The sequence below is a fragment of the Sus scrofa genome, chromosome 6 (genome assembly GCF_054392235.1).
Source record: "Sus scrofa isolate SSC_HxYL_T2T_F1_AM1 chromosome 6, Sscrofa_HxYL_maternal_Yorkshire_Landrace_v2.0, whole genome shotgun sequence".
In the NCBI taxonomy this organism is placed as follows: domain Eukaryota; kingdom Metazoa; phylum Chordata; class Mammalia; order Artiodactyla; family Suidae; genus Sus; species Sus scrofa.
In genome coordinates this window covers 95773992-95798341 of record NC_139388.1, presented here as the reverse complement: position 1 = coordinate 95798341, position 24350 = coordinate 95773992, and the positions used below count along the sequence as shown (strand labels likewise).

The 24350-nt window shown below is 42.1% G+C and overlaps 1 protein-coding gene across 18 annotated transcripts in view; it reads right to left on the bottom strand.

Moving 5' to 3' along the window:
- ZMYM1 (zinc finger MYM-type containing 1) overlaps positions 1–19553 on the bottom strand; it is a 33703-nt gene extending 14150 nt beyond the window's left edge. For 5 of the 18 annotated variants that reach the window (XM_084963848.1, XM_084963858.1, XM_084963856.1 and 2 more), the window contains exons 1-5: positions 19440–19553; positions 5654–5823; positions 4431–4503; positions 3715–3964; positions 2342–2429 (exon numbers count right to left, since the gene is read on the bottom strand). Coding sequence is in view for 2 of the 18 variants with exons in the window: in XM_021095887.2 (XP_020951546.2) it covers positions 3715–3964; positions 4431–4503; positions 5654–5749 (419 nt within the window). In the remaining 16 variants the exon portion in view is untranslated. Of the gene's footprint in view, positions 1–351; positions 998–2341; positions 3047–3714; positions 3965–4430; positions 4504–5653; positions 5824–19439 lie in introns of those variants that run through there. The other 13 variants (XM_084963860.1, XM_084963855.1, XM_021095887.2 and 10 more) reach the window with 7 other exon arrangements.
- Positions 19554–24350: the final 4797 nt, after the last annotated feature.

The following is a 24350-nucleotide window of genomic DNA, read 5'->3' as shown; positions in this document are numbered from 1 at the left end:
TTGTGGCACAGTGGGTTAAAGATCTGGCACTGTCACTGCAGCAGCTTGGATCATGGCTGTAGCACAGGTCTGATCCTTGGCCTAGGAGCTTTTACAAACTGTGGGAATAGCCAAAAATAAAAATTAAAAAAATTGAGGATAATCTGGTCACTAACGTTAAGAGATTCTGAGAGTTCCCTGGTGGCCTAGTGGGTTAAGGATTTGGTTTTGTCACTGCTGTGGCAGGGGTTTTATCCCAGGCCTGGGAACTTCTGCATGCCATAAGTGAAGCCCCCCCAAAAGAGAGAGAGGTTCATAGTCTAACTGAGGCAACATCAATTATTTAAAAAATATTACTTTTGTGATCAATGCTTTGGGAATTAAGAACACTATAAAAAACACAGACCATGGAACAACTGTCTGGATGTGGGGGGTGGGTAGTAAGAGGACAGGAAGGAATGGTATGGGAATAGACAAGGGGGGAAGATATTTGAGGCAGACCTTTAAGATAGCAAGAAATCACCCATACAGAAAGGAAGGCAGAAGAAACTACACTGGCAGAAGCATGGTAGTCTGAAAATGCTTACTGGCTTTTACTGCAACTAGCATGCTAGATTGCTAGCTTCTAATCTACTAAGGCCTTATTTAAAAAGAAAATCAAAGAGTTCCTGTGTGGGTGAGTGGGTTAAGGATCCAGTGGCACTGGCACTGCCTGTTATGGTACAGGTTCCAGCTCTGACCCTGGAACTTCCATATGCCTTGGGCACAGCCAAAAAATAAATAAATAAATAAATAAAAATAAAAAACTTTAGGAGTTCCCGTCATGGCGCAGTGGTTAACGAATCCGACTAGGAACCATGAGGTCTCGGGTTCGGTCCCTGCCCTTGCTCAGTGGGTTAACGATCCGGCGTTGCCGTGAGCTGTGGTGTAGGTTGCAGATGCGGCTCGGATCCTGCGTTGCTGTGGCTCTGGCGTAGGCCGGTGGCTACAGCTCCAATTTGACCCCTAGCCTGGGAACCTTCATATGCCGCGGGAGCGGCCCAAGAAATAGCAACAACAACAACAACAACAAAAGACAAAAAAAAAAAATTTTTTTTAAAAGAATTTTTTTTAATAAGTTCCTAAAATTAGCTTAACCAAATGCTGAGCATAGGTCTGAACAACTTTCCTACAAATAATACAGCATTAATGCCTGGGCCTCTTTTGAACTCTATTGATTTCTTTCAGGATCTATGGATGGTTTTAACTGGGATACAGTATAAAAATTGGAATTCTCTTCTAGCTCAGCAGATTTAAGGATCTTATGTTGCCACTGCAGCAGCTTGGGTCCCTGCTACAGTGTCCAGAACTTCCCCATGCCTCAGGTATGGCCAAAAAAAAAAAAAAAAAAAGTATGGAGACGACACTTAAACTCGTAGCTTTCAAAAAAGGAGTCTTATCTTTCTAACGTAATTTACAATGTCCTTTTCAAAGCTATCATTCATTTGATTCATGAAGCAGAATAAAAACTATATCACACAAAACAGATTTTAAATCATTGTTATTTGGAGTTCCCATCATGGCTCAGCAGAAACCAATCTGACTAGTATCCATGAGGATGCAGGTTTGATCCCTGGCCTTGCTCAGTGGGTTAAGGATTCAGCATTGCCATGAGCTGTGGTACAGGTCACAGACACGGCTTGGATCTAGCATTGCTGTAGGCCAGCAGGTATAGCTCCCATTCGACCCTTAACCTGGGAATCTCCACATGCCATGGGTGCAGCCCTAAAAAAAGAAAAAAATCTCATCAGTAACTGATAATTAAAATCTTGAGAACTTTTTATCAATACAAGAGGCTAATGAACGTAGAATAAAAAGTTCTAAAAGAGATCACATTGTGGTTCAGCAGGATAAGAACCTGACGGTCTGTGTGAGGATGCGGTTCCAACCCCTAGCCTAGCTCAGTGGTTAAAGATCTGGTGATGCCGCAAGCTGCAACATAAGTTGCAGATGCAGCTTGGATCCAGCATTGGTGTGGCTGTAGCTCTGATTTGACCTCTAGCCCAGGAACTTCTATATGCTGCAGGTGTGGGCCATTAAAAAAAAAAGTTCTGAAAAAAGTACAGATTACTCTGAACAATGGATGGCCTCTCCTAGCCTAAGCATCACTATACCACCTTTCCACCAACCTATAAAATAGTATTTTGTACCAAAACAATTTTATTCCAAAGGAAGTAAAATTTGTTTTATGTTTTGTTCATATTGGACTCCTCTGCTTTAATGAACAACTTACACACTAAATCTTCCCTGTTTTGGCCTTTACAATCTGAGAGCTCTGCTGAAGATGTGTAATGGGTAAATTCCAAACATAGCAACATGATACCTTAACTTCTCAGGGCCTCAGTTTCCTCAAAACCAAAAGAGAATGTTTGGATTAGATGATCTCTAAGGTCCCTTCCAGTTTTTTGATTCTGTAGAGAGAGAAAGCATGCTAAAGAGAGTGCCATATAGCCCACAGCAAACAAGAAAAAGGACAAAGTATAATATTAAAGTGTTTAAAAAGCACAGGAGAAAGGTAAGTAGAGTTCTGGGAAGGAAGACTTGGAGCAAGGGGTAACTCCTGAAGCAGCAGCCAAATGAAGAACTGAAGCAACCAATATAAAGGGTTTGTGAGTTTGTTAAGAGAACAATAGCAACAGCTAACATACATTGGGTTCTTACTATATGTCAGGATTGTTCTGATCACTTAAATATATTATGTAATGATTGTAATTCTTACATTTAACAAAACAGGTGGGAATACTAAGACAGAAGTTCTCACTGCTTTTCAAAACTTTAGCACATATATGAATCACTTGGGGATAAGTGCAGTTCTGATTCAATAGGTCTGGTGAGACCTAGGATTCTGCATTTCTAACAAGCTCTCAGATGTCGCTGATATAACTGCTCAGGGATCACAATGAACGGCAAAATGTAAACTGAGGAAGCAAGGTTCAAATTATGGCGATCTGATTCCAAAACAAGAGATTATTTGAAGAGAATTTATTACATTTAGTAGCAAAACTGGTGGACTATGTGTTTTCTTATTCTGAAACAAAGAAATTGAAAACATAACATTAGAATTTAATGAATACTAGGACTCAAAGCACTCATCCTTTATACATCTCAGTGTAGAGTTCAAAGTTCTGGACGTTACGAAATACTACTACTTCCTTTCTCCTCACCTAAAAAAGTTAACAAAAAAGACCCCAATAATAGTTCAAAGAAAACTTTAAAGATAACATACATACATCTATGTTCACCAAAGACTATTCTATTTTTCAAAAGAATTAAACATCTCCATTTGCTATTACAAGAGAAACATTATATAATTTTATACCTTGGAAGATCCAAAATAACTGTTACATGATTATTTTTTTAGTAGGCTTCTCCCTATACATTTAAACAGTAAAATAGAATGGGTATGCAATAACTCCACTTACAGAGAATTTCAAATAAAAAGAAAATGAAAATAAGTTTCGGAAGTCACATTATTTAAAGCTGAAGTGAAACACAACTCCTATCATTTTAACTTCTGCAAATCTCTTGATAAACAAAGAAACTATTTCTGAAGAGTCTATTAGAGGAACTGAAGCTTCCTTTCCCCAAACCAAGATGATTACTTCTTAAGACAAAAAAGAAAGAAAGAAAATGTAGAAAATTATAACCAAGATCTATGTGGGGAAGTAAAAGGGGACATAATTTAGAATGATATACTTTGAGCAGTTTGAACAACTTCTCTTGGGAAGAGCTGGTGAATTGACAGATGAAATGTATTCCGTGATGCATGGCGTGGAGCAGAAAAGCTGAGTAGACCCTTTCCTCTGATAAGCAGTTTGTCCCTTCTGAAAAATTTTTTTACAACCAGAACAGGAGACCTGAATTGCTGTAGTTGAAACCGAAGGAAGCATCTTATTCATGCCAGATGACTCCAGAGAAAGCTGAATGCCTGTAGTCAACTGAGAAGCTATAAACACAAAACAGGAAGGAAAAAAAATTGTGTTTACATAAAATTAAGTACTTTTTCATTATCTTTTAGTGGTTACTTCTCCTGGACTTGAAACCCCAAACAAATAATGCACTATTCAAAGGCATTCTTGGAGTTCCTGTTGTGGCTCAGCATGTTACGAAGCCAACTAGTCTCAATGTGGATGCGGGTTCCATCCCTGGCCTCACTCAGGGGGTCAAAAAGGATCTGGCGTTGCCATGAGCCATGGTGTAGGTCGAAGAAGTGGCTCTGATCCCATGTTGCTGTGGCTGTGGTGTAGGCCAGCAGCTATAGCTCTGATTCAATCCGTAGCCTGAGAATTTCCATAGGCTGCAGGTGAGGTCTTTAAAAAAAAAAGAAGAAAAAAAAAAGGCATTCTTAAAAAGTAGACTAAATTATAAATTGGCTGTCATATGGGTCAGATTAACTTAAGTAATTCTATTACCACTGTCTGAAAATGTAGTGTTTATTTTCAGGTCATTCTCCTGAGTTTTGGGCTGCTGGGCTTGACGATACTCCTAAAAAAAAAAAAAAAAAAAAAAGTTGAAAATAATGAAAACAACCAGTCAATCAATAGAAAATGATAAATGATACTTAAGTCTGTTTAGTGAACTGTATAATTGAATTGAATATGGACGTAAGCACTCTCCTTTTAGTGACCTTCAGCTGATAATACCCATCAGTTAGTACAATATTTTCTACTGTACCTAGATATGACTTTACTTTCCCTCCTTGTTCTGATCACTGACAGCTAACATGTATGAAGACCTTAAACACAAAAATTGTTAGAATGGGCTGAATGAGTCTTACAAAGCAGGATTTTTTCAGAGCAGCAGGCAATCTACCTAAACTTAATCCATGTCTGAATATCTGTGGTTTGAAAAAGCAACAGGTACTTCCTAGATGGACAACATTCTCCTCTCTTACCAACAAAACAGGAGTCATACACTCACTTGGTATTGATTTACTTTAGGCTATTTCTAAACAGAATATAAGAGATAAATTAAAAATGAAACTAATTTGGATAAATAATAAAGAAAAATTCTAAGAATTTAAAATGTACCAATTCTACTACTTGATAGAGACAGCAGCATAAAAACACATAACTACTTATTAGTACAGTTTCAAATTAAGAAAAATGAAAACAAAAATGTGTTAACCTCAGTTAAGCCCATAATACCATAAGCAATCCTTTTATGAACCCCCAAAACTCATCTCCAGTCTATCCTACTCTCATATTCTTTTTTTTTTTCCCCCTGCTTTTTGGGGCCACACTTGAGGCATATGAAAGTTCCCAGGCCAGGGGTCGAATCAGAGCTACAGCTGCCAGTCTACACCACAGCCACAGCAACAAAGGATCCAAGCTGCATCTATAATCTATACCACAGCTCAGGGCAACACCGGATCCTTAACCTACTGAGCGATGCCAGGGATGGAATCCGAATCCTCATGGATCCTAGTTGGGTTCATTAACCGCTGAGCCGCAAAGGCAACTCCCCTACTCTCATATTCTTTCATATACTCACTACGGCACTAAACATACACCTTTGTGTTACCTGGTCAACTGCTTTGGGGAAAGAATTAAGATTTTCAACTAATAAAGCTGCATCTGCATAACCAAAATTTATAATTAATGCTACTCTAGAAAAAATAAAGTAAAATATTTACCTGAGCATTGTCGGGTTCTGTCTTAATTTCGTCTAGCCCCTTCAGTTGTGGTGCCACTGTTTTGTCACATTCACCATCTATTGGTAATTCTTTCATCTTAGCATCTGACGCAAAGAAATTCTCCAGTTTCCAACTAATGGGGTTCTTCTTGGAGAACAGTTTCCAGATTTCTAGAATAAAATATGAATGATGGCAGTCTGATTTTTAAAAATTAGTCCTTTCAAATATAGTAATTTTCTGGAAGCACAAAAGGCTCTTAAAACAGCTTGCTCTGAGGTTCTTCACATTACCAACACTGGCTTCCTTCCATCTATTACTCCCCAGTATAGCTTTGCTTTACACTTCTCCAGGAGATAAACCTCTACGCTTTCTTCTATCATAGAGACTAGTATTCTCTACTTCCATTCCCCCAGGCCTGACTATAACATAAAGCCACAAAACCTATCGGGTTCTTAGAAAATGTAAAGCCTTCTGAGGTTAATCCAATCATCTATACTCACTACCTTTCCACCACATTGCCCTCCTCTAGAGCTAGTTATCATCTGCATCTTTAACTCTTCTTCTCCTTACTGGTTCTGAAACCAAGTAGGACCCTACGGGGCTCTCCTGGATACAAGTCTTTTCTTTATCTGTTCCCTGCGTGTAGGAAATAGGTTTCATTCAGCCCCCTTGACCTTTCCTAGTTGCAAAGGGCAGATTCAAAATAGTTGCTATGAGTTCCAATTGTGGTTCAGCAGGTTAAGAACCTGACACAGTGTCTGTGAGGATGCAAGTCAAGGATTCAGAGTTGCTGCAAGCTGCTGTGTAGGTCACAGATGTGGCTCGGATCTGGCGATGCTGTGGCTGTGGCATAGGCCGGCAGCTGCAGCTGATTCAACCCCCAGTGGGGAACTTCCATATATGCTACAGGTGCAGCCTGAAAAAGAAAAAAACTGGTTGCTAATCAGGGAAGGGAGGGAAAACAGAAACAAGCGAGGAATAGTCAGGAAGTTCCCTTCGTGGCTCAGCGGTTAACGAACCCGGCTAGGATTCATAAGGACGTGGGTTCGATCCCTGGCCTTGCTTAGTGGGTAAGGATCTGGCGTTGCCGTGAGCTGTGGTGTAGGTTGCAGACGCAGCTTGGATCCCACATGGCTGTGGCTGTGGTGTAGGCTGGCAGTTGGAGCTCCAATTTGATCCCTAGCCTGGGAATTTCCATATGTTGCAGGTGCAGCCCTTAAAACCAAAAAGGAAAAGAGAGGAGTAGTCAAGATACAGTAGTGCAGCTTTGGGGGCAGGGTCTTGGTTCCTCCTCAAGGAATATGTTATATCTTTGAGCGCTTCTGCAGAAAATAAGGCCCCTACCCAGGTGGAGGATGGTAACTTTGACCTGAACACAAGATTCCTAGAACACTGCCCTGTTACCAAACAATCAGTAGAAAGTCACACCCTCACCTCAGATTTTGTCTTTTAAAAACTTCTCCCAGGGGAGTTCTGGTCGTGGCGCAGTAGTTAATGAATCCGACTAGGAACCATGAGGTTGCGGGTTCAATCCCTGCCCTTGCTCAGTGGGTCAAGGTTCCGGTGTTGCCGTGGGCTATGGTGTAGGTCGCAGACGCGGCTCGGATCCCGCGTTGCTGTGGCTCTGGTGTAGGCTGGCAGCTACAGCTCTGATTCAACCCCTAGCCCGGGAACCTCCATATGCCACAGGAGTGGCCCAAGAAATGGCAAAAAGACAAAAAAATAAATAAATAAATAAAATTTAAAAAAAAAAAAAAAAAAAAAAAAAACTTCCAGGGAGTTCTCTTTGGTGGTTCAGGTTAAGGACTCAGCATTGTCACTGCAGCAGCTTGGATTGCTGCTGTGGCATGGGTTTGATCCCCCGTCTAGGAACATTCACATGCTGTGAGTGCAGCCAAAAAAATAAATAAAAACTTCTTCCAGAAAACCATCAGGGAGTTCAAGGTTTCTGAGCATGAGCCACTCATTCTCACTGCTAAGCCCTGCAATAAACCTTCTTCTGCTCTAAACTCCAATGTTTTGGTTTGTTTGGCCTCACTGTGTATAGCACACACGAACTTGTGTTCAGTTATAGTTCATCTCATAGAAGCATTTAAATACAGTCAAAAATCCAACTTCTAGAGCTACTTACTGCTCCCCTCTGACCACTCCTTCTCGTCTTTAAATAAAAAATTCTGGAGTTCCCTTCGTGGCGCAGTGGTTAACGAATCTGACTAGGAACCATGAGGTTGCAGGTTCGATCCCTGGCCTTGCTCAGTGGGTTAAAGGATCTGGCGTTGCCCTGAGCTGTGGTGTAGGTTGCAGACATGGCTCAGATCCTACGTTGTTGTGGCTCTGGTGTAGGCTGGTGGCTACAGCTCTGATTCGATCTCCAGCCTGGGAACCTCCACATGCCGTGGGAGCGGCCCTAGATAAAGCAAAACAAACAAAAACAAAACAAAACAAACAAAAACAAAAAAAAATTCTCTCCTTCCTTGAACCCTATGACTCTAAGACCTATTTCTCTTCCTCTTTGCCAGTCTTTTCAAACATTCAATTCACGTGTTTCTAAGTTTTGGGTTTTTTTGTTTTTTTTTTTGTCTTTTTGCCCTTTCTAGGGCTGCACCCACAGCATATGGAGGTTCCCAGGCTAGGGGTCCAATCAGAGCTGTAGCTGCCAAGCCTATGCCAGAGCCACAGCAACGCAGGATCCAAGCTGTCTCTGCAACCCATACCACAGCTCACGGCAACGCCGGATCCTTAACCCACTGAGCAAGGGCAGGGATTGAACCCTCAACCTCATGGTTCTTAGTCGGATTTGTTAACCGCCATGACGGGAACTCCACCTGTTTCTAAGTATTTGTGTTCCTCCAGAGCACAGTTCCTCAGGACTCTCCTTGCATTCTCTATGAGCACAACCTGGGATTCGACCATCATCTAGGCATATTTTCTCCTGATCTCTAGCCCATATACCTAACTGCCTATTAAACAGCCCTACTTGGATGCTCCACAGCTTCTTCAAATTCAAGAGATTTAAAACTATGTCCTTATTTTATCCCCATAAAACTGCTTTACACATGTTCCCTTTCTTGGGAACTGGCACTACTGTATATACCCAATTTCCCAAGCCAGAAATCTAGAGAGTCCTAAGTTCCTCTTCTTGCAAAGTTCCCACATCTAATTGCCAAATTGGATCAATATACCTTGTAATTATGTCTCAAATCTATTTTTCCATTACACTTAATGCCTCCCCAAAACCCCACCAATGATTTCCTTTTTGGTAAGTAATGTTAAAAAGACCACAAGCCCAAAATGGACTTACTTGTGCTAAGTCCCACCAAGACTTAATACCTAACCTAAATGCAGTTTTAGCCTTTCCAAGAGGAGTGGAATTTTAAGCCAATCAGTTGGTTAATTTCCTGGTTAGCACTGGTGAAGTAATCTACCCAAGACCCCCTGCTTTCCTTTAAGGGAAGGTGACCTTGCCTAAAATAATCCACCCTTTTAGCTTCCTTGTCCTACCCTCTTTCCGCTACAAAAACCTTCCTTTTGCACATCTCCATGGTAGCTCCCTGCTATTTACTAGATGGGATACTGCCAGATTCATGAATAAAACCAAATTTACTAGGTTGAATTTTTTTTTGAAGTAGCTATTTATTCATTCATTTATTTATTTAGCAGCACTCATGGCATATGGATATTCCCAGGCCAGGGAATGAACCCACACACCACCTCAGAGATCCTGATCTTTAAGTATCAGGCTTTGCCACAGTGGGAACTCTGAATTTTTGTGTTTTTTTTTTTTTTTTAACAATAGCTAAAATCCAAAATCAAAATATAAAAGATTGCTGTGAATTCAAGCTTAAAAAAGAATTCCATCTTGTAACTTTTGAGGAACTACAAGAGCCTTGATTGTGCAGCCCCAAGTTCTCTTTTTCAAAGACAGACTGGTTCCTTGTGCTCTTTTTCCTCAAATGAGGTCTATTTTCCATTTTTCTGGTAACTGCTGTCTCCAATTCTAAATCCTTTGGGATTCTTTCTGTTCCTGCAATCCTAACTTGGCTATAGATTACAAGTCTCCTAGATTCCCCTTCTTACATCATCTCCAAGAGAAATGGATACTTTAAAAAGAGGGGAGGGGGGCTTCAAGTTCCTTTTTTTTTTTTTGTCTTTTGTCTTTTTGTCTTTTGTTGTTGTTGTTGTTGTTGTTGTTGTTGCTATTTCTTGGGCTGCTCCTGCGGCATATGGAGGTTCCCAGGCTAGGAGTTGAATCGGAGCTGTAGCCACCGGCCTACGCCAGAGGCACAGCAACACGGGATCCGAGCCGCGTCTGCAACCTACACCACAGCTCACGGCAACGCCGGATCGTTAACCCACTGAGCAAGGGCAGGGACCGAACCCGCAACCTCATGGTTCCTAGTCGGATTCGTTAACCATTGCGCCACGACGGGAACTCCGGCTTCAAGTTCCTGTTGTGGCTCGGTGGGTTAAGGACCCGCCACTGTCTCTGTGAGGATGTGGGTTCAGTGCCTGGCCTGACTCAGTGGGTTAAGGAACCAGTATTGCTGTGGCTGTGGCATAGGTCACAGCTGCAGCTTCAATTCGCCCCTAGCTTGGAAACTTCCAGCTAGGGTGTGGAAGTTACGCAGCAGGTGTGGCCATAAAAAGAAAAAACTAAAACTAAAAAAGGGCTTTACAACTAATGATTATGGAGGGTAAGAGATAATTAGAACAGATACGGTTAAGTTAAAGTTCTTACTGGAGTAATTCTAGGTCTATGATTTTATTCTGAGTTAGTATATTGAAAACCCAAAAATTCTGTCATTTTTTATTTCTGAGGTTCCTGATCTTTAACTCAGCTTTAACTGAAAGCTCCCATCCCACAGCAGAAAATTAAAAAAGACCAGTCTGTGAAGTGCAATAAAAGCTGATATGATCTCTGTTTAGCCCATATGAGCATTACATACAACCAGCAAAGCAAAAGTCACTGGAAATTAACTACTAGACTACCATTAAGTAGATTCCCTTCACCTGAAAGTAAATATGCTATGTAAACCTAAAGATGAATTAAAAATAAAACATTTATTTGGAGTTCCTATTGTGGCACAGCAGAAACGAATCTGACTAGGAACCATGAGGTTGCTGGTTCAAACCCTCAGTGGGTTAAGGATCCGGCATTGCTGTGAGCTGTGGTGTAGGCTGAAGATGCGGCTCAGATCTGGCGTTGCTGTGGCTCTGGCATAGGCCGGTGGTAACAGCTCCAATAAGACCCCTAGCCTGGGAACCTCCACATGCCTCAGGTATGGTCCTAAAAAGACAAAAGACAAAAAAATAAAACACCTATGAACTCTGACATCTTGGAATCCCTTGATGCATGTCAATTATCACACAGGCAAAGAATAGAAAGTACCCTGAAAATATAATTAATCTAAAATGTATTTTTGAGGCAAAGGAAAATAGTATATAACATTTCTTTTTTTTTCTTTTTTCGGTTGTTGTTATTTCTTGGGCCGCTCCCGCGGCATATGGAGGTTCCCAGGCTAGGGGTTGAATTGGAGCTGTAGCCACCGGCCTACGCCAGAACCACAGCAACGCAGGATCCAAGCCGCGTCTGCAACCTACACCACAGCTCACGGCAACGCCGGATCGTTAACCCACTGAGCAAGGGCAGGGACTGAACCTGCAACCTCATGGTTCCTAGTCGGGTTCGTTAACCACTGCGCCACGACGGGAACTCTGGTAATAGGTAATTTAAAACATTTTAATTTAGCAATCTGTATCAAATTACCCATGACTTTTTTTTCACAGAATTAGAGCAAATAATTCTAAAATTTATATGGAACCATAAAAGACCTGGAATTGCCAAAGCAATCCTGAGGAAAAAGAACAAGGCAAAGGCATAACACTTCAGACTTCAGACAATATAACAAAGCTACAGTAATCAAAATAGCATGGTACTGGCACAAAAACAGACATAGAAATCAATGGAACAGAGTAGAGAGCCCAGAAACAAACTTGCACACCAATGGACAATTAATCTTTGATAAAGGAGGAAAGAATATACAATGGGGAAAAGACAAATCTCCTCAGCAAGTGATGCTAGGAAAGTTGGACGGCCACATGTAAATCAATGGTGTTAAGAAAAACAAAATGCAGTTCCCTTTGCGGCGCAGCAGAAATGAATCCAACTAGTATCCCTGGCCTCACTAGGTGGTGCTGTGAGCTGTGGTGTAGGTCACAGACACAACTCAGATCCTACTTCGACTTGATCCCTAGCCTGGAAACTTTCATATGCTGCTGGTGCTGGCTCTAAAAAGCAAAAAAAAAAAAAAAACAAACCAAAAAACCAAAAAACCAAAACAATTAAGTTAGAACACATCCTCACACCATACATAAAAATAAACTCCAAATCGCTTAAAAACTTAAAAACAAGATAAGACATTATAAAACTCCTAAAAAAGACTATGGCAAAATATTCTGACATAAATTGTAGCCATGTTTTCTTAGGCCAGTCTCCCAGGGCAACAGAAATAAAAGTAAAAATAAACAAATGGGACCTAATCAAACATAAAAGCTTTTGCCCAGCAAAGGGAACCATAAACAAAACGAAAAGACAACCTATGGAATGAGAGAAAATATTTGCAAATGTTGCAACCAACAAGGGCTTAATTTCCAAAACATACAAACAATCCATGCAACTCAACAACAAAAACCAAACAACTCAATCAAAAAATGGGCAGAAGAACTAAACAGACATTCCTCCAAAGACTACAGATGGCCAATAGGCACATCAACATCACTAATTATTAGAGAAATGAAAATCAAAACTACAATGAGGTACCTATCACCTCACACCAGTAGATGGCTATCATCAAAAATTTATAAATAATATGGGAGAGGGTGTAGAAAAGGGAACTCTCTTACATGGTTGGTGGGAATGTAAACTAGTGTGGCCACAATGGAAAACAACATGGAAGTTTCTTAAAAAACTTAAGATAGAGCTACCATATGATCCAGCAAGTCTATTTGTAGGCATATATCCAGAAAGGATGAAAACTCTAACTCAAAAAATACATGCACCCCAATGTTCACAGCAGTAGTTTACCATAGCCAAGATATAAAAACAATCCAAGGGCTTATCAACAGACAACTGGCTTCGGAAAATCTGGTGTAAACACACACACATACACACAGGAATATTACTCAGCCATAAGAAAGAAGGAAATAGTAGGATGGACCTAGAGAATACTAAGTCAGGCAGAGAAAGAAACAAATAATATATATCACTTCTATGTGGAATCTAAAAAAATACAAATAAATCTATATACAAAATAGAAACAGACTCACAGAAAACAAACATGATTACTAAAACTGAGGGATAAATTAGGAGTATGAGATTAAGCAATATAAAACAAAAATTTATTGTATGGCACAGTAAATATAGATATTATATACTGTAATAACTTATAATGGAAAATAATCTGAAAAATATGTGTATAACTGAATCACTTTGCTGTACATCTGAAAACACAATATTGTAAATAAACTATACTTCAATAAAACAAAAAATAAACAAAAACCCATGAGGCTGCAAAGAAATTGCACGTTATCAGGAGTTACTTCCAAATCCTGTGAAATTGGATTGTTATGATCATTATATAACTACAGATGTGATAAATTCAAGTAATAAAAATAAAATGGTAAAAAAAAAAAGAGTTACTTCCAGATACACAAATTAGTACAATACTGCATACATAAACCAGTTGAAGAAAAATTAATCAATAGTCAATCTAAGGAGTTCCATTGTGGCTCAGTGGGTTGAGCACCAGAACCTTGGTTGTCTATGAGGATGCAGTTGTTGCTGTGTCGTAAGCCTCAGCTGCAGCTCTGATTCAACTCCTAGCCCAGCGGTGGGGTGGGGGTGGGGAAGGGGAAGGAAAGGAAATGACAGGAACGGAAAGGAAAGGAAGAAAGCAAGCTGAGGACTGTTTCACCTGTCAGAAGTTAAAGGCATAGTATTCATGTCACTGCTGTGGCCCAGGTTTGATCCCTGGCCTGGGTACAAGGGAGTAGCAAGTCATCGTGACCCCTCAAAGAGTTGGGGAAGAATGCCAATCTTTTTTTGTTGCTGTTGTTGCTACTATTTCTTGGGCCGCTCCCGCGGCATATGGAGGTTCCCAGGCTAGGGGTTGAATCGGAGCTGTAGCCACTGGCCTACGCCAGAGCCACAGCAACACGGGATCCGAGCCGCGTCTGCAACCTACACCACAGCTCACAGCAACGCCAGATCGTTAACCCACTGAGCAAGGGCAGGGACCGAACCCGCAACCTCATGGTTCCCAGTCGGATTCGTTAACCACTGCGCCACGACGGGAACTCCCAAGAATGCCAATCTTTTAAGAAGTTACCTTGCTAGCATCAGAAGAAAGGGAAAGAAAAGTTGATCTTAATAGTCCAACAAGCATTCCCACCTTTGAGGTCTGGTTAATGTATAATGCATGCAGAGATTTTTTTTTTTTAAGGGCTGCACCTGTGGCATATGGAGGTTCCCAGGCTAGGGGTTGAATCGGAGCTGTAGCCGCCGGTTTACACCACAGTCACAGCAACGCAAAATCCGAGCTGCGTCTGCAATCTACACCACAGCTCACAACACCACCAGATCCTTGACCCACTGATTGAGGCCAGGGATCGAACCCATAATCTCACGGTTCCTAGTCGGATTAGTTTCCATCGTGCCACGATGGGAACTCTGCAAAGTGATTTTTGCCTATTCAAATTCTACTCAGATTCTCCTTTTTATTTATTTATTTGTTGGCCCCATGCGGAAGTTCCAAGGCCAGGGATTGAACCGGAGTTGCTGCAGTGACAAGACTGTATCCTTAACCTGCTGCACTGTGCCAGAGGGGAACTCCAAATTCTACTCAGCTTCTAAACCAACTCAACTCCAGATTTTGTCAGACTGGCAAGAATTAAAAATAATATGCCTGAAGTTCTTTTGTGGCACAGTGGGTGAAGGATGTGGTTTTGTTGCAGCTGTGGTACAAGTAACAATTGTCATGGATTCTGCCACATGCTGTGGGTGCAGCAAAAAAAAAAAAAAGAGAGAGAGATATGCTTAAATAAGATAAATTTAGTTATAGCAGAATAGCTTTTAGCATGCTAAAGCCTTCCAGTGGAAACAATTATAAAATTAAGAGGCTTTACCTCTGAGGGCACTTACCAGGATAGAGTAAAAAGCCCAAGCAGAAAACAGCAGCATAGTGAACTGAGGAAAAAGGAGTTTTTGGCTGCCTAAGTAGCTGAAACTCAAAGGTACAATCTGGGAGGAAAGAATCTCAGAGACATCAGCCTCCAAATTTGCACACACATATTCCCCTCTTCCACTTATTAGCTAAACTGCACATCCACAGAGCAAGACTCCAAAAATCCCAGCAGAAAATAGCAGTTAGGAGGCCTAAGACCTGAAAAGAGGTTACAGCAGCTTTGCAAGGCTAAGAAGAACTGAAATTTAAGCCTAGCTAAGGTAGAGAGGACTAGGTGTGGACTTTCAGTTGAGACTCCAGGGGATCAAACCCTAGGTCTAAGGGCACAGCCCAGGAGAAAAGACTACATCCCAGAAGAAAGAGCAAACCCAAATAGATCAGTCCTATTAATGCCTTACAGGATCCTTCAACAAGATCAGTGTAATCTGCTAGTACTACCTGCCTGCCTAAATGAAATGTAACCATCTCTGGCGGAGTCTCTAAAAATTTTCAGAGGAGTTCCCGTCGTGGCGCAGTGGTTAACGAATCCGACTGGGAACCATAAGGTTGCGGGTTCGGTCCCTGCCCTTGCTCAGTGGGTTAACGATCCGGCGTTGCTGTGAGCTGTGGTGTAGGTTGCAGACGCGGCTCGGATCCCGTGTTGCTGTGGCTCTGGCGTAGGCCAGTGGCTACAGCTCCGATTCAACCCCTAGCCTGGGAACCTCCATATGCTGCGGGAGCGGCCCAAGAAATAGCTAAAAAGACCAAAAAAATAAATAAATAAAAAATATCATAATAAAAATTTTCACCCACAATGTCCAGAATAAAAATGTATGGGCAGGATTTCCCATTATGGCTCAGTGGGTTAAGGAACCATCGTCTCTGTGAGGATGTAGGTTTGATTCCTAGCCTTGCTCAGTGGGCTAAGGTTTCAGCATTGCTGCCAGCTGAGGCACAGGTCACAGTAGCAGCTCCAATTCAATTCCTGGCCAGAGAACTGCCATATGGCCACCAGTGCAGCCAACCAAAACTCAACAAGACCGAAAACAACAACAGAAACAAACCCAAGAGACCCAAGGTGACTCATATTGGTATTATCAGGTAAGGACTTTGATGGGTTTAGGAAAATATGAAGATGGAAAAGTTCAGCAGAATCCTGGAATTCACTTAAAAAAAAGTTAGTAGATAGTAGTAAGACTGATGCATAAAAGGATAAAAATAAAAAGCAAATAATGGAGTTTCCTTATGGTGCAGCGGGGTTAAGGGTCCAGCACTGTCACTGCAATGGCTCAGGTCACTGCTGTGCATGGGTTCAATCCCTGACCTTCCACATGTCTTGGAGGTGGCCAAAAAACCCACAAGTAATGTAAACAACCTGTGACACAGAGCAAAGAGGTCTGACACACACGTAAACAAAGTCTGAAAATGAGAGAAAACAGCCAATGCGACAGAAGCAATGTTTGAAGAATACTGGCTGGACAATTTCCTCAAAATGAACAAAAACACAAAACCACATGAATTCAAGAAGTTCTATGAATAAAAGTAAGGCAAATATAAAGGAAAACACAACTACACACATCACAGTCAGTGTGGTGAAAACCAAAGATAAAAAGAAAATATTAAAAGCAGCTAGAGAAAAAGGACATTAACATACAGGGTAACAAAAGTAAGAATGAAGGCTGTCTGGTCAGAAACAATGAAGGCCAGAGAGCAGTGGGATTATCTTTAAAATGCTGGGGGGGTGAGCAACGTAAAATTCTAGTCAGTAAAAATACCCTTCAAAAATAAAGGTGAAATAAGGACATTTTTAGATAAGTGAAAATGTAAGAATTTACCACCAGCAAAACCTACACTGTAGAAATACTAAAGGGCTTGTGTGTATGTGTGTCTTTTTAAGGCTGCACTCTCAGCATATGGAGATTCCCAGACTAGGGGTCCAATTAGAGCGGTAGCTGCCAGCCCACACCATAGCTACAGCAACGTGGGATCTGAGTCTCATCTGAGACCTACACCACAGGTCACGGCAATGCCGGATCCTTAACCCACTGATGAAGGCCAGGGATTGAATCTGTGTCCTCATGGATACTAGTCAGATTCGTTTCCACTGAGCCACAATGAGAACTCCTAAAGGCAATTCTTTAAGCTCAAGTGAAATACATGATAGAAATTTGGCATAAGGATCGGAAAAGAAGTAAACAAATTGTCTTTATTTGTAAACAGCATGATTGCATATATAGTAAGCCCTAAGGAATCTCCTCTTCCTTTCCCCCTGCCCCCATAAAACTACTAGAGTAAAATTCAGCAGGATCATGGAATAATACAAGGCGTGCGTGTGTATTTTTTTTTTTTTTTTTTGGCTGCACCTGCGGCATACAGAAATTCCTGGGTCAGAGACTGAACCTGAGCCACAGCTGTTGACAATGCTGGATCCTTAACCCACTCGCCACCAGGGAACTCCCACAAGGTCAATATTTTAAAACATCCTGGAGTACCCTGGTGGCCTAGGGGGTTAAGGGTCCAGAGTTGTCACCACTGTGGCATGCGTTCTGTCCCTGGCCTGGGAACTTCCACATGGCGCAAGAATGAGAAAAAAAAAATCCTAGCGGGAGTTTTTATGGAACTTTAAAGAAGATTATAATGTACATAAAATGAAGACACAACCTAGAATAGGCACTACAATCTCAAAAAAGAAAAAAGTTGGAGAATTTACTAAAAGTCATAGTAATCAAGATGGTGTGGTATGGATACAAGCCACAGCAGCAACTCCTACAGCTACTTCTTTATGCATTACACTTTGCAAAGGTTTGCTGAGTTCTGCAAGCTCTTTTGCTGGCATGAGAGGGAGAGGGAGGCAGAAGCCTAAATGCTTCTCAAAAGAAACTAAAATGTGTCCATTCTTAGTTCTGTGGTAATGGGGAGCCACTACTTATGAAGTGCATAGATATGGGGGTTAGACTAGGGTGTGCAGACTCTCATAAACCTCTGCCTAGAGTTCCTGTTGTGGCTCAGCGGTAACAAACCCAACTAGTATCCATGAGGATGCAGGTTCAGTCCCTGGTCCCACTCAGTGGGTCAAGGATCCAGTGTTGCCATGGGCTGCAGTGTAGGTGGAAGTTTCCACTCTGATCTGGAGTTGCTGTGGCCTAGGCCTGCAAAGATTCAACCCCCTAGTCTGGGAACTTCCATATGCCTCAAAAGCAAACAAAACAAAACAAAACCTCTGCCTAGAACAGTATGATAACTGCAACAATGTAAACATATATGAGGTACAAAGCAGAAATGAGGGAAGAGAAAATGGTCAAAGAAATCTTCTAAAAGGTTAAATTTCAACTAGGTTTTAGTTTACTTTTTTAATTTTAATTTTTTTAAGGCCGCATCTTTGGCATATGAAAGTTCCTGGGCTAGGGGTCGAATGGAAGCTGCAGCTGCTTTATAGCAATGTCAACACCAGATCTGAGGCTCATCTGTGACCTATGCCACTGCAGCAGCACCAGATCCTCTGAGTCCAGGGATAGAACTGCATCCTCAAAGACACCATGTTGGGTTCTTAACCTGCTGAGCCACAAGGTAAACTCCCTTGAGCTGGGTTTTAAAGTAGGGGTCTGGAGTTTCCCAGTGGCTCAGCAGGTTAAGGATCCAGCGTTGTCACTGCTGCGGCTGGCTGGGGTCGCTGCTGTGGGGAGGGTTTGATCCCTGACAGGAGAACTTTGGCATGTGTGGGAGCTGTCAAAAACAAACAAGCACCACCATAAAGGAGCTGTCTATGAAACAATGATGGGGGATAGTCAAGGTATAGGGATAGCTTGTGGAAAAACACAAACATATGAGAATTTTAAGAAATGGAGTTATTGTTGAAGATAAAGTAAGCGTGATAGTGGAAGGAAATTAAGTTAGAAAAGCATGGGTCATATCGGGAAGATCCCTGAACACCAAAAACCTTGAACTTAATTTTGTACATAGAAACTTTTGGCGTTAAGGAATCATTTCATTTGTATTTTTTTTTAATCTAAAAATTTATTTAATGCTCTTGCCTCAACCTAAGAGTTAAATGGGCAAAGTGTTGATTCCATCACGGCTAAGAGTAATACAGTTCTTGCACCTTCATCTAATCCCCATTTCAAATCAGAATACAGCACGAGCCAAGATTTTAAAGTAATTAAAAATAAAAAAAACTTCTTTTGGCTCAGATCCTGTTACAACTCTACTTGCAAAAGGAGTTCCACGATTTTTTTAAGTTTGAAAAAAAATCATTCATTGCTTAACGAAGGAGAGCCACAGGTGTGATCAAATGTATGCTTTAGAAGCGGAAGCCGAGGAGGGAGACCAAAAGCTGAAATCCCAGTTACACCGCAGGAGCAGCAGGCGGCCGGCGAGAAACGTTGGAAGCTGTAGACCACGACACCCTACTCGGAGCGCAACGTGAAAGGAGACGACAAACACGACCCGGCGGCGTGACCCTGAACGCCCACCCCCATAAGGCGACATCCACACGCAGGCCGGGTCCCCAGAACCCGGGCCTCCCGGACACTTCATCCTCCCTCCGACTGGCGAAACTCTCCACCTACCTCGGGTAAAGCACAGGACTAAAGACCAACGCCACAGCCGCTCAAGGAGGTTCACAAGTTTCGCTGAAGGACGTTCACCGCGCCAGGATTCTCAAAGAAACTGCGACGCGAAATGGTCACACAGAACCCACCCCCTTCCCGTAGTGCTTTGCGGCCGAGCCTGCGCAGTGCACTCCGCTGGGCTTGGCTCCTGCTCCAGCAGTCGAAAAAGGAGGCTTTGGGACTAGAAAAGGGGTGGGAGAGGGGCGGGTTGGACTGGGCGGATAGGCGCTTAGCTATTAGCCCTTGAAGCCTTGTCTAGATGGCAGTCAAATTTAGCTAGAGCAGCAGCCGACGTTGACTTAGATAGAGCTCAGGAGAGGCAATTACATTTACTGAATTCGAGATATGGCTCTGTTGGCAACTTCGGTAACATACCAATTTCTTCACCAATTATCTCGGGATAATTATAGTGCCTACAGTATAAACTTGCGAAGATTAGGAAGATAATGGTTAGGAGTTCCCGCCAGTTCCTGGCATGGCGGGTTAAGGATGTCACCTTGCTGCACGTGGCTTGAATTCAGTCCCTAGCCCAAGAACTTCCACATGCCTTTGGGTGTGTCCAAAAAAAGAAAAGGCAATGGTTAGTAAAGTGCCAGGTATAGAGTATATTCCCACCAAAAAGAATTAATCTGCAGAGATAATGATAGGGATAGAATAGGATAGTTACACAGGTAGTTGTAGAAGTCCCACTAGGGGATTATATATAGGGAAAACTAAGGAACTTTGGGAGATCACTGTAAGTTAATAATTACTCAGGAAAGCCATCAGAATGTGGTGGAATGAAGCAGGTGTGCTTACCTATAAAACCATAAATAGAAGCATGATAAAGATGAAATGGGACCTACATTCAAGTTCAGCAAAAATAATGATCCTTAGGCTCAAGGACAGGAATTTAAGCTAAGGATGATATTCCAAAATAGGAGACCCTCATTATACAGAAACCTGAGATGATTCAACATATTTTAGTTTATGTTAGGTCCCTTCTGCTGATTTGAATAAGCACCACGAAAATCCTAGTTTGATCTCATAGGGTCAAATACTCTCTTACCTGATACAAAGGAGGAGCTAATGCTGTAAGCCTGAAAAATAAGGAAGAAGGAGGTCTTCTTCCCCTCCCCACTTTCCTTGGATTGTAATCTGATCCTAATCCTCAGGACAGAACCACCCCATCTGCCTGCTTGTATCCCTCACTGTCCTAGCCCAAGCTAGGGGTCCAATCAGAGCTACAGCAGCAGCAACACCAGATCCGAGCCACTTCTGCGACCTGCACCACAGCTTAAGGCTGTGCCAGATCCTTAACCCACTGAGCGAGGCCAGGGATAGAACCCGCAACCTCATGGTTCCTAGTCAGATTCATTTCTGCTGAGCCACGAAGGGAACTCCTCATGTCCTATCTTAATATATCCATTTCTTTCCTATCACGTTGCCGCTCGCTGAGTTCCTTCTGCCCTAAGACACAAAAAAACTTGAGCAAGTCCAGACAACAGGTGAATGATTCTAATTTAAAAACTGTGGGTTTGGCAGTCCCACTGTGGTGCAATAGGATCAGCAGCCTCTTGGGAGCACAGGACGCAGGTTCAATCCCTGGCCTGGCACAGTAGGTTTGGCTCGGATCTGATCCCTGGCCTGGGAGCTCCATGTGGTGTGGGGTGGCCAAAAAAAAAAAAAAACAACAACCAAAAAACACCTGTGAGTTCAAGTCCCAATCTGGGTTTTGGCTGCATTAAAGTCAAACGTGTTTTGGTTTCAATAAGAGAAAGAGAGTTCAGGCTTCTTCCATTTTGAGGAGCTCTCAGTATATTAACATTAAAATAATCTCAAAACGGTGTGGCAAAAAAAAAATCATGGTTGTTTTAAACGCTATTTAAAAAATTTAACAGTCTCAACACCTCAACAAATAAGTATAGGATCAAACAGTTGTGCTATTCCTCAGGTCATAATAGGATGATAAAAGATAAAGTTTAATGATGAATTTAGGGGACCATGGAGATGTTACCACTAACAAGCTATGGCTTGAGCAAGTCCCTTGAGCTTTCTGAGCCTCAGTTTCTTCATCTGTAAAAATGGATTACAGTAAACCCCACTGGAGCTATTGGGAGGATTTGAGATATTTTATTTTATTTTTAGGGTCACACCCATGGAATATGGAAGGTCCAAGACTAGGGAGAGAATCAGAGCCACAGCTGCCAGCCTGCGCTACAGGCACAGCCATAAAGATCCGAGCCACATCTGCAACCTACACCACAGCTCAAGGCAATGCTGGATCCCTGACCCACTGAGTGAGGCCAGGGATCAAACCTACATCCTCATGAACACTATGTTGGGTTCTTAACCTGCTAAGTCACAATGGGAACTCATAAAATGTTATCTATTTATCTCCTAAATAGCCCCAATCATAACCTTGTATCACTTTATTTATTGTCTTTTTAGGGCTGTACCCATGGCATATGAAGGTTCCCAGGCTAGGGGTCAAATTGGAGCTGCAGTTGCTGACCTATACCACAACCACAGCAAGGCAGGATCCGAGCCACATCTGTGACCTACACCATGGCTCATGGCAACACTGGACCCTTTACCCACTGATCAAGGCCAGGGGTCAAATCCACATCCTCATGGATACTAATCAGGTTCATTATCGTTGCACCATGGCAGGAATTCCCTGTATCACTATTATAATGAGGAGAAACTTCATAAATTCAGGGGAAAAAAAAATCAAGAGTCATGGAGTTCTCTTGCGGCACAGTAGGTTAAGGATCCAGCACTAGCATTGCAGTGGCTTGGGTCACTGCTGTGGCATGGGTTCAGTCCCTGGCCAAGGAACTTCCATATGCTGTGTGCGTGGCCAAGAAAAATAAAATCAAGAGTCAAAGAATGATGCAAAATAGTAATACATGATTACTTGTTAGTACACAACAAGCACTAATCAGCTTTTTAGTACACAGCTAATTGGCAATAAGTGAAAAATGTGCAACGGAGAGAATAAGAATGAATCATAATTCTGTTTTTCTCCTGGAAGAGCTCGTCTCCATCCTTAAGATTGTTTACGCTAAAATAAGTTTTTTTTAAAAAGCACCCTAATTATGTGTCTCAGGACAACCATTTGAAATACATTCTGGGTTTTATTTTCTGGTTATCACACAAACTCAAATGAAACTTTCTGTCTAGGTCTTGCTCTGCATCTCTGCCTGATATACACTTTCTCTGGTTTTGAAAATGGATATCTTTGTTACATCTCATACCCTAGTAGGTAACACAATAGGGGGGCAGCTAGTCACTAGGTAAATATTTGTTTAATGAACTGAATAGGTGAATGTATCCTTTCTGCCTCAGGATATATTTGTTTCTATTTCTCAATGTAATTCTTTCGACTATGAATTCAAATGACAAAGTACTAAAAAAACTCACCTTGAAACTGGCTTATTTTTTCTTTTTTTCTTTTCAGGGCCACACCCATGGCATTTGGAAGTTCCTGGGCTAGGGGTTGAATAACAGCTGCAGCTGCTTGCCTACACCACAGCCACAGTGAAGCCAGATCTGAGCTGCACCTGCAACCTATGCCACAGCTTTCAGCAATGCCGGATCATTAACCCTCTGAGTAAGGCCAGGGACTGAACCTGCATCCTCATGGATACTATTCGGGTTCTTAACCCACTGAGTCACAGTGAGGACACCCAATAATACTTTCTTTGTGGAGTTGCTGAGATCAGATGGGATAATGTATGTAAAGCATGATATCTGCCCTAAAGTAGGTGCTGAAAAGGAGTTCCTGTTGTGGTGCAGTGGTTAATGAATCTGACTAGGAACCATGACGTTGCAGGTTCAATCCCTGCCCTTGCTCAGTGGGTTAACGATCAGGCGTTGCCTGAGCTGTGGTGTAGGTTGCAGACGCAGCTCGGATCCTGAGTTGCTGTGGCTCTGGCGTAGGCCACTGGCTGCGGCTCTGATTGGGTCCCTAGGGAGCAGCCCAAGGAATGGCAAAAAGAACAAAAAAAAAGAAGTAGGTGCTGAATAAATTAATTATTATTAAAAAATATCTGTTGAGTGTTGTTTATGTGACAGGCACTATACTAGATGGTGGTAATTTTTTTTTTTTTTTTTTTTTGTCTTTTTGCCATTTCTTGGGCCGCTCCCGAGGCATATGGAGGGTCCCAGGCTAGGGGTCGAATTGGAGCTGTAGCCACTGGCCTACGCCAGAGCCACAGCAACGCGGGATCCGAGCCGCGTCTGCAACCTACACCACAGCTCACGGCCATGCCGGATCCTTAACCCACTGAGCAAGGCCAGAGATCGAACCTGCAACTTCGTGGTTCTTAGTTGGATTCGTTAACCACTGCGCAAGGACGGGAACTCCCAGTGGTGGTAGTTTTTTAAAAAAACGCACCAAGATAGACAAAAGTTCCTCCCTTCCTGAAGCAGCTCTAGTGGGGGATTTTGACATGAAAATAGATATTGCCAACTTGAGGCTATGATAATGGAAATGAAACAGGAGGGAAGGGAGTAGGATACAATCCTTTAAAGAATGACATAGACCATGAGGATACAACAAAAACCTATTGCAACCAACCAGGTCCAAGATACCATTAGACCTTGAACCTGATTATATGCTCATTGTAATACAATGGCAGCTAAATGACACACCCAGAGGCACAAAAGGCCAAAAGCCAAAAGCGGCCCAATTCCTGGAAATTTCCCCCCTTTCCCTGAAATAGTTGGAATAATCCTCCCAATTATTAGCCTATGCAATAACCCAGCCTATTAAAAAAATCACCCATTTCAGGGCTGCTGTCTTGCCTTTTGAGACAGGAACTTAAGTATGTCCTGAGACCACGTGTGTAATTATTTTTTTTTCTTTTTAAAGCTGCACCTGAG